We start from the raw sequence: 10,138 nt of genomic DNA, 5'->3' as shown, positions 1-10,138 counted from the left end.
CCCCCCCCCCCCACTTCCATCGTCATGAACGGTAGAAAAAAGGAAAACCTAGAAACCGGAAAGAAAGGAAAGACCTAACGTCGGCCAAGAAAGCACTCCACGAGAGAAAAAACGGGAGAGAGGAAAAAAGCTGAGGAAAGAAAGTTAGAACCGTAGAACGTTAAAACAACAATGGCAAATACGAGATAATGGACGACATTGAATGCTGAGTACTGTCGGGAATAACACAAATCTACGTGAAATGTAAGAGCACATTGTACGATCACCGCGTATTAGGAAGCAAATACATACTTGATCTAACGCTGAAGAGGCAGGAGAAATAGCTCCGAGGCTCGGTCCCAGCGCGCCGATTGGTGGTGAGGGAGGGCTCAGTGCGAGAGGCGATGGTGATGGAGATACCGGCTTCTTGCTTAGCGCTGGAGCCGGAGAAGGAACCTGAGCAGGCGGCTTGGCGGCGAAAGGTGCAGGAGTAGCGGCTGGTGGTGGTGGAGAGGTAACCGGAGGACCTGGATGCGGAGCAGCAGTAGTTGACGGAGGAGAAGAAGTGGGCATAATCGAAGTTGACGGTGCTGGGGTGGTGTTGGGAGAGGCGGCCGGAGACTGACCTCCGACACTGGCGACGATTACGCAGACAAAACCAATGAGAAGAGCACGTTTCCTATCCATCCTCACAATGTGCATCAACAACTGGCCTTATCCTACGCACTCTGCAGCTTAACCTGCGCACTTTGGTACTGTGTGTGAGAGTGAGAGAGAGAGGAATACTGCGTGTTTACGAGAAGGGTGTAGGAGAGAATATATAATAGGGCTTTGTTTGGACATTAAAAAAAATGGGATTATTGAGGAAATGAGAAACGTGAACAGAAAGGTGACGAGTCAGCTGCGTTGTTGTCTATGCAGTATGCGACTACCAAACATGCCGGGATTAACCCGCTTCTGGTAGACTCTGATCACGGTCGGTGGATATGGCGGGACCTACAGGGTCGGCCCACTGCCCAGGTAGAATCACAAACTTCCCCGTTGTTATGCCATGGGCCTGGGATTACTTTATCTATATTCACAATTTTAGTACTCTATGTTCACAATTTTAGAATTATGCTCACAATTTTTAAATTCTATATTCACAATTTCAAAAAAATGTTCACAATTTTAAAACTCTATATTCAATAGTATAACACAATTTTTGAATCTATATAACAAAATTGTGAATATAGGAGTTCAAGAATTGTGAATATTGATTAATGTAATTTTATATATTTAGATTTAAAATTGTGAACATAGAGTTTTAAAATTGTAAACATAGAGTTCTAAAATTATGAACGTGGAATTTTTAAATTGTGAACGCGAAATTTTTAAATTGTGAACATGGACTTGAGTCCACCTTTCAAGGTGGACTCGGATCCATAGCATAATTTTCCCAAACTTTCCCCCGCCCTATTATTGTGTGGACCATGACCCAATGCCACGGTCCAAAACAACATCGTTGAATTTTGTGAGTTAGAATAATGTATATTATGAATTAGAATTATGTATTTTATGTGTATATATATAATGTATTTTAGAATAATGTACATTATGTGTTACAATAATGAAACTTCTGAGGTAAGATAATGTACTTTATGAGTTAGAATTATGCATGTATATCATGTTTTAGAATAATGTATGATGGGATAGATTAAGGCTCGGTACTAGAGGCTCGGCGTGGGCAAAAGGGACGACTGCCGAGGTGGGGAAGAAGGCTCGGAAGAAGGCATGATGACGCGGTATAGGTCGGCCGAGGATGAGTCAGTTGAGGGTTCGAGGGAGATCGAGGTGACAAGACAGCTGAAAATCTTAGACTGAGAGTGATTAAACATTGTTATTGAAACGATTAATTACTATGGAAGAAGGAACGAGTTGAATGAGTGAGAAAATGATGGGTCGGTCTAGCCCGACCTTGGGCAAGACGAGGTAAGTAAGGCGGTGTAAGGAAGGCGGTTAAAGAGGTTTCCTAAAATGAGTCTGGCGGCGGAAAGCGGGAGATATGGAAGTAAGGTCGAGATAGATTAGGAAAAATGCATAAATGTAATAAGAAAAGAGTTTCTAAAGTAATTTACAAGTTTCTTAACGGAGAAATCTCTCATAGCTTGTATAAATAGGCTAGGGGTTCTAAGCCTCGAGAGAGTCATAAGCAATTCATTGTACTCAAAGGCAATTTATAATACAAAGAGGGCTGAGAAGTCACTCTAGTTTTTTGATCGTGTTAGTCGATTTTTCGATGGTGTTGGCCATCCGTTCAATCATTTCGTGAGAGATAAAACCAACAATGTATATTATGAGTTATAAAAATATATGTTGTAGTGGGTCGCGTGAAAAAAAAATATTACATGCAAATATGCAATAACTATTGATGCCCTGCCCTACCCTCAACCAGTTCGTTAATCTCATATGCAATGCCGTTTAATGTAGGAAAAGCAAAATTATTGAATATAACAATAAAATTCCAAATTATAATTATCAAAATCTGACTACTCATTTAAAATGATAACAGATATGTCATCATATTATATAATAATTGGCGTAATATTTTCTTCTTTATCTTTCTTTAAAGGTTAAAAAAGAATGTAGGCAATAATAAATTTTTTACTAATTAATTCGATTATGACTAGCTTTTTTTTGAAAACGATTATGACTAGCTATATCATCTACAGACCACTAATAATCTTAATGGCAAATTATTGTATGGATCATTAGTGCAATATACATTTTTAATATATTAAAAATACATTATTTATGTATTAAATGCACATTGTTTGATAATATATAAAAAGTTATGTACTTTCAAATAATATACTTTCTTTTTAACGTAAACTGCATAATGGATTAAATATCAGAAAAAAGTACATGAAGTAGGGAAGAAGGAGGGACAAATCTCCGTAATGATACGGCTCGTTTCGGACTAGGGTCCACCATGCATTATGGACCCTGGTCCATGGTATAACGATCCGGGCTTATGAGTCCCATTGACAAGCTCAAACAATGAGAGTAACGGGATTGATAGACAAGACTGCTAAACTCGTCTTATTGAAGAACACAATCTGGTTTTTTTTTTAAAAAAAAAATAATTATTTGGAGATGTTTTGAAGAAAATAATTTATTTTCTCAAAAAGCTTATCGAAAAAACTGTTTTGAGCAACATTTTGATTTTTAACGTTTTAAAACAATAACTGTTAAAAAAAAAAGTAACCAAACATTCATCGACTGATTAACCAAGTCAAACATTTAATAGTGGTCAAACAAGTCAAAATTAGATAATAAGCTATTTTACCAAACATGGCCATATCCAACATGCGATAATCAAAATAGTGCACAACATACTTCCAGCACCCTATTTTCCCTCTAAACAGTGACGGAGTAATATTACTCAAAACTGTGTACTTATAAGTATTTGGCATTTCTCCATCAAATTAACTCCAAACAGTCCATATATACACAAACTAAACGTAATTTACTTTGTATTAGTAGTGTATTAGTAGTGTATGGTTGCGACAGGGAACAGGCAAGTACATTAGATCTATCTGGCTTCTAATATAGTCACACAAACAAAATCATTCTGGGGAGCAGACAACCTTAGTCAATACAAATTACGAACTGTTTTTGGATATACATGCTCTGCAATAAGGACAGTCTCCGCAAGTCCGGACCCAGGGAACCAGGCAGACATCATGGAACTTATGCTCACACGGTAAACAAAACAGCTTGTCTCCATTCGAGAAAGCCTCGAGACAAATGCTACACTCCAGCGGTACACTCGGGATTGCCTCTTGAATACTGTGGTCCAAGTTATTGAAAAACTCAACACGCAGAGACTCGAGTGATTCTTTGGTGAGCCCCGGAGGTCTCTTGATCCTGTCTCTCAAGACAACGTCAACAGGCATGCCTGTTCTAGCTACCCGATCCCTAGAACCAGCAACCCTAAAGTCATCTTCTGTTGTGAAGTTTCTTCTATTGGTGCTTGTTGAGACCCGATTGCTGCACCTAAAATGGAGTAATAGAAGATCAACATCTATTATTTGACATAGGTTCATGGCCAGAAACATTAGCATAGCTGATTATATGCATGATTGGACCCGAATACATTTGCAGCTGATGACTTAGTTCACAAAGAAAAGTTCAACACAAGCATGATATAGTAACAAGCAGGTGTATACATAAACAAGGAGATTCTACCCGTGACAAATAACGGCAAACACAATCATGAGACAACAATTTTAGAAGAATTGTAAAAGCATTCACATAAAAAGCAAATGTAAAACAGATGTAATCCAGTTGGGACCAAGGACCAACCTGTTTCCAGATAGAGAAATGCCTCTGAGTCTTTGAAGAAGTCTTTCCCTTGCAAGTATGACAGATCCAGGAAGCCCATCATCCCCAGTAATTCTAAACCTATCTCTTATATTGATTTCATTTTCTGAGCTGTTTATGCTTCCTGGAGAAGATGGGCTAGTGAAGGGATCAAGGTCAACTGAGTCATGTTCCTAACCAATATGAGAAGTAAATTCTTCTTGTTAGCTTATAAATATTTGATAGATTGACTTCTAAACACACACACACACACAATAATATAGCTTTCATTTTGCCATTCATCACCAATGATCTCAAAGAACTTAAGACAAAAATAAGTGCAAGAAAAGAAAGCGGGATACAATAAGCTAGCAATAACTCTTAACTCAAGCAAACTTCAATAATGAAGTAGAATGGTTAAGTATGCACATAAATCAACTAAACTTAATATTAGCAAACATTCAAATCTTCCAAAAATCTAGTTATAAGAAATCATTAACACTACTAATTTGAAGTCATAATAGTATTAGTAGCATCTAAAAGGTCATAAAAGCACAAATTTTGAAGGGCACCATAAATTTTACAAGTACTTAAGGTGTGTTTGGAAACCAAGAAAATGACTTATTTTCTAGAAAACATTTTAATTTCTAGTGTTTGGTTGCATTCCAGGAAACTGTCTTGGTGTGTTTGCTTCAATTTTAAAATGATCATAAAAGAAAAGGGTCAAATACCCTAAACTTTAACCAGTCAACTTCAAAGCCAAAATCGGCGACCAGCAACGGCTCTTCTACCAGAGATGGAATCAGAGAAGGCGAACTATTCGCCTGAGTTCGCCTTCTCTGATGGACCGGTCGCCTTCCCATCTTGCTGCTCATGAGCTTTTTCTCTGGCTCCCCGTCAAGAAGTCGCAGCAAGAAGATGAGCTGGAAAATGACTTCCCAAAAAAAAAAAGTCATTTTCCAAAAAATTGGCTTTGTTTTCCTTTGATCGGAAATCAATTTCCATTGACTTAAGTATTTTCCCCCTAGCCAAACACTAGAAACTCCGAAAATGGTTTTAAGAAGAAATTATTAATTATTTTCCGGGTTTCCAAAAGCACCCTTAATCTCTTCTTCTTTCTTCTCCTACTTAATTTCTTGATTTGAGAGGTTGTTAAGTTTATGTCAATCAATATTACATCACAAATAAAAATCTCAAAGCTAAGTAGCCATGGCCACAGAAAACAAATCAGTTGAGTGGGACATGTTTCCCAAGGACACCAAAATTGACCTTCCATTCCTTCTTTATCAATTATCATTTCTCCTAATGACCTAGTTGACCATCACAAAAAATAGAAACAATTAAACAAATTCTGTTCCTAATAAAAATAAAATTGTGAAATTCCAAGGATTATATTCAAATAATCACACGTACTATTAAATCATCTATGCATAATATCGTAATTATACAATTCATACCAAGAGATTTGATAAAATAGCCTCAAAGGGGAAAAAAAAGGTAACTTACCTGAACAGAGGAACGGTGGCTTAGAATTCTAGACCGCGGAAGAGGGTCAGAGCCGATCAAATCGAGCCTACCGACACGGCGAGCTCCATTGCCACAGCGCTGGTGGCGGTGGTGACGGTTACCACTGATACGGTGGTGGGGAGATATTCGGTCAGGAACGGAATCGGACTCAAATCCGGAGCTTCCCCTACCCAAACGAGTCCTCCTGGTGTAAAATAGCTCCGCTGCGCTCGTCATGCAACGTTAAAATTCTTAGATTTTTTTCTGTAATTCTGCATAAATAAAGAAATAATTGAACATACGATGATGTTTATAAAATAAAATTGTAGGAAAAGAAGAAGAAAGAGCTCAGAGCATTCGAGGTAGATTCTACTGAGAAGACATGAGTTAAGGAAAATAATACTCGCTTTCCGTCGGTGAAAACGAGAGAGGCATCAGTGTTTATACTGATTCGGATCGTTTTAACAAAATATCTAACGTTTTGGGCTTATAAATTCCTTCTCTTCTTGGCCCATTTTGAAACAAGGGCTGAAATAAATGGACCCAAACTGTTATGCAGGGCAATTTGTATCCTGACATAGCATTATAAATCCTAGATCGAAATAACAAGTATAAAATTTTATAACAAAAAAATATTAAAAATTACACATACACATGTTATATATTTACTTATTTTTTAAATATGATTTACGTACATAATTTGTGTTCATAGGCATAAAATTTCACAACACAAGATACATAAATTTGTAACATAAGACACAATTACTAATTTGTTTCAGGTACAAAATTCATATTTTTAATATACAAAATTTCATAACACAAAACACAAAAACTCACAATATAAGACACATACATATGTGATGGGGTCTATAGTGCACTGTGTACCTTGATCCATGGTATAAGGATTGGTGATGCAAAAGGGTGGGGATGGCAATGGCAAAACAATCCTTATATCATGGTTCAAGGTTCACCGTGCATTGTGGACCCTAGTGCATGTGTATGTATCTTAAATTGCGAATTTTTGTGTCTTATATTATGAAATTTGTACATTAAGAATATGAAATTTGTATTTGAAAGTCTAAAACAAATTAGTAATTGTGTCTTATATATTATATGAATTTATGTGCCGTGTGTTATAAAATTTTGTGCCTATATGAACAAAAATTATGTACCTAAAAAGTAAATATATGATATGTGTCTGTGCCTTGTGTTGTGATTTTTTTGTATCATGTATTATGAATTCTGTACCTTACGAATATGAATTATGTTTCTCGTCGTTTTAATCTATAGTATATATGTTATTTAGACTCTAATATTAAGAATTCTTAGAAATGGAGAATTTTCCAATAAATCATAGTCAAATTAGTTATTTAGTAAAAAACATATAATATTTAATTTAATATTTAAGTACAAAAATTTCTATATTAATGTATTAATTTAAATTACCATATATATATATATATATATATATATATATATATATATATATATATATATTGCTTTCCGTGTAATAGTACAATTTTGTACCACCGCCACATGTTCAAAAATGCACCAAGGTGCGGTGCACCATACAACATGTACCACTCAGTTTGTAAAATGTACCACACCCTGTTGCATTTTTGAACATATAGTGGTGCAAAGTTGCATGACTGCACAGGAAGCAGTAGCGGTATATGAACTAACTTTTATATGTGTGTGTAGTAATGTCAACATGAATATAAGATGATTAAACTGCTACTTCTGCATGCACTATCTCAAGCTTACTCATTTAGTCATTTATATATATATATGCACTCGTCGACATTATCTTACTCTGTGCTCAGTATTGATTATGCCAAAATTCACGATTAAATTAAAAACTATATAGTCATGGAAGATAAATCCAATAATATGACTATTAAAATATTATATAAGTAGTGTCTTTGTTACTAATGAACTATATATAATTTTTAACATAAAGACACGCTCATCAGGTACATAATAACTTCATATTTAATCGTTCGGTTGTTGTTGATTGGGATGGTGAGGGTAAGGGTGAGGGCTAGGGCTTGATGTGTCAACTCCATCATCAACATTTCTTAACCAGTAAGTTTGAGTTGAAGTGGCAGCAGCATTTGGAATATCATCCAGGACCCTCTCATGGCCTTCAGGGAAGTATATGCCTGTACGAGGATCAGGTACCCAGCAACCTCTCTTCGCCGCCGGCCCCTCCACTTCGACCACATTCGACCACTCAAAATGTTTTGTCTTCGTGTAACATCTCCCACTCCCACAATATGCAGCTAACCCCCTGCTTCCATCATTATGCATGCATAAATTAAAATTTTTTAAAAAAAAAAACTAAATTGTTGACCCTAATAATGTATACTCCGATCCTTAATTTTTTTTCCATTTTATAGTTAATAACGAAATTTAGCTCAAATTAATAATTAGCCATATAAAATTCATATAATAGAAATTATATTAAAGTACGTACTATTAAATACAAAAATAAAGTCAACTTTGAATATTATAAAAGAATATTAAAGAGACTAAGAGAAGTTTAAAAAAAAAAAAAAAAAAAGAGACTAAGAGAAAAAGTTGATCTGAACAATCAATGGTAATGAGTATAGTAAATTTATCTCGATATTATTATTTGACTAATTCAGTTAATAATCAAAATGAATTAAAAGATTTTGTAAAATACATTGATCGTTACCTAAGCTGAAATTATTATTTTTGGATTAAATTTGTTTTTGGTTTACTCCGTTATTATATTTAACTGAAATAATATTGTTTCTTGACATCACAACGTAACTGAAATAATATTAGTAATTTCTAAAACTATAAATAAAAATTGAACAAGTAATTTAGTTATAATTTTAGTATATCAACCCATAATTTCGTTTTAATTACCAATAATTTACTTATAGCTTTGTCAAACACATAGCCTAAAGCTAGAAATTTTCTTCTCCCTTTTTCTCATCATCTTCTTGCCTCTCCCTCATTTAATTTTATTCCATTGGACTACTCTCACTCGACAACATGATGGGGACAATTTTCAACCAAGTTAGTTAAATAGTTTGCTTGAAAATTACAAAGTTTGACTAGTATCACGGTTCAATATTATATATATATATATATATATATATATATATATATATATATATATATAATATTGAGTTTTTAATAAACAAAATGTAATGTTACGTTATACTACGGGCTTAACTAATGTCTAATGGCATACTATAGATTATAATTATAAAAAAAATCTTATTATGACACTTTAACAACAAATAACTTAGAGAAAATAAGTTGAAACGATAAATAATTACAATTAATATAATTTAAACTTAAAAAAAAAAAAAGAAAAGATATAATCGTGACCTAATTTGCAGTGGCCTCCTGGAGAACCAAGTGAGACAAGCAGTAGCCATGAATTTGCAGGTTGCAGGAGGTTGTTTGATGATCTTAATAACGGAGTACGACGTACGATGTTTTACAGTGTGTGTTTTAAGAATGATGATGAATTGACGGATGCAAGGCAGGGGCGTTATTTATGGTGTCCGGTCAGTAGACGATCGAATAAACAAACACTATTTTAATTAATTTCAAGTGTTACATCAGAGGAGGAATCAATTCTCTTCTTCATCAACTGGCCGGTGAAAGTTTTAATGGCGTTCGTAAGATCAGAACAGAAGGTATCGGAACGTGAACGCTTTCACCCTTTTTTTTTTCCTGAGGTTTCCACGTACGGCTAAAATTATATATATGTACTTTGGTTCTTGCATGGCATTCTTGTCCATAAATGCCCTTTTTAGAAAAAATTGACGTGTGATGCTGATGCCCACTGTTGTAGCAATTTCGACATTTTTAATTTTAATTTACACAAAATTTATGTGTATGTAAAAAAAAAATAAAAAATCGACCATGCACTATAGTAATCCACTTTAATATTGGCTATGTTTGGTTATCAGCTGATCCGCTGATTTTTAGCGGATTTGACCATTTTTAGCGGTTTCACTTAGTCAAACCGCTAAAGAAGATGTTTGGTTAATAGCTTTTTCAATTAGCGAATCGCCATTCAAACCGCCAAGTTTAAAACGCTAGGGAGAGCAGCGTTTAACACAGCGATTCCTTTTTTTATTTTCAAAGTTCTGATTTGCCCTTTCTCTCGTCTAATCTCAGTCGCTGTTCTCTCCTCTCAGTCCAACTTCTCTCCATCGCAGATCTACTTCTCTCAGCTTCAAATCTACTCCCAGGCCAAAAATTGTTCACGGCTACTCTGCACACCTCTGTTTCCGAGAAGCTTTCCGGCAAGCTACGGTGG

General features: G+C 35.2%; 2 protein-coding genes across 2 annotated transcripts; both read right to left on the bottom strand.

Moving 5' to 3' along the window:
- Positions 1-3,414: 3,414 nt before the first annotated feature.
- LOC116002315 (probable E3 ubiquitin-protein ligase RHY1A) lies at positions 3,415-6,246 on the bottom strand. The gene is made up of 3 exons (XM_031242429.1): positions 5,830-6,246; positions 4,327-4,517; positions 3,415-4,017 (listed from the first exon to the last, which is right to left on the bottom strand). The coding sequence occupies exons 1-3, from the start codon at positions 6,064-6,066 to the stop codon at positions 3,624-3,626; spliced, it is 822 nt and encodes a 273-aa protein (XP_031098289.1). The 5' UTR covers positions 6,067-6,246; the 3' UTR covers positions 3,415-3,623.
- A 1,488-nt stretch (positions 6,247-7,734) lies between these two features.
- LOC116013905 lies at positions 7,735-9,318 on the bottom strand. Its single transcript, XM_031253904.1, has 2 exons — positions 9,196-9,318; positions 7,735-8,119 (listed from the first exon to the last, which is right to left on the bottom strand). Exons 1-2 carry the CDS (start codon positions 9,243-9,245, stop codon positions 7,822-7,824), a joined length of 348 nt encoding a protein of 115 aa, XP_031109764.1. The 5' UTR covers positions 9,246-9,318; the 3' UTR covers positions 7,735-7,821.
- Between the last annotated feature and the right edge of the window lie 820 nt (positions 9,319-10,138).

Source organism: Ipomoea triloba, chromosome 1 (genome assembly GCF_003576645.1).
Source record: "Ipomoea triloba cultivar NCNSP0323 chromosome 1, ASM357664v1".
Taxonomy (NCBI): domain Eukaryota; kingdom Viridiplantae; phylum Streptophyta; class Magnoliopsida; order Solanales; family Convolvulaceae; genus Ipomoea; species Ipomoea triloba.
This window is presented reverse-complemented; position numbering and strand designations above follow the sequence as displayed.

What these genes read in the sequence shown, in the direction of transcription:
- LOC116013905 (XM_031253904.1), bottom strand. Translation starts at nt 9,245, where the DNA reads ATGGCTACTGCTTGTCTCACTTGGTTCTCCAGGAGGCCACTGCAAATT. An exon ending in AGGAGGCCACTGCAAATTAG is followed by an intron (nt 8,120 to 9,195) that starts GTCACGATTATA and finishes TGATGGAAGCAG; the next exon opens with GGGGTTAGCTGCATATTGTG.
- LOC116002315 (XM_031242429.1), bottom strand. Translation starts at nt 6,066, where the DNA reads ATGACGAGCGCAGCGGAGCTATTTTACACCAGGAGGACTCGTTTGGGT. An exon ending in GCCACCGTTCCTCTGTTCAG is followed by an intron (nt 4,518 to 5,829) that starts GTAAGTTACCTT and finishes CATATTGGTTAG; the next exon opens with GAACATGACTCAGTTGACCT. An exon ending in ATTTCTCTATCTGGAAACAG is followed by an intron (nt 4,018 to 4,326) that starts GTTGGTCCTTGG and finishes ACTCCATTTTAG; the next exon opens with GTGCAGCAATCGGGTCTCAA.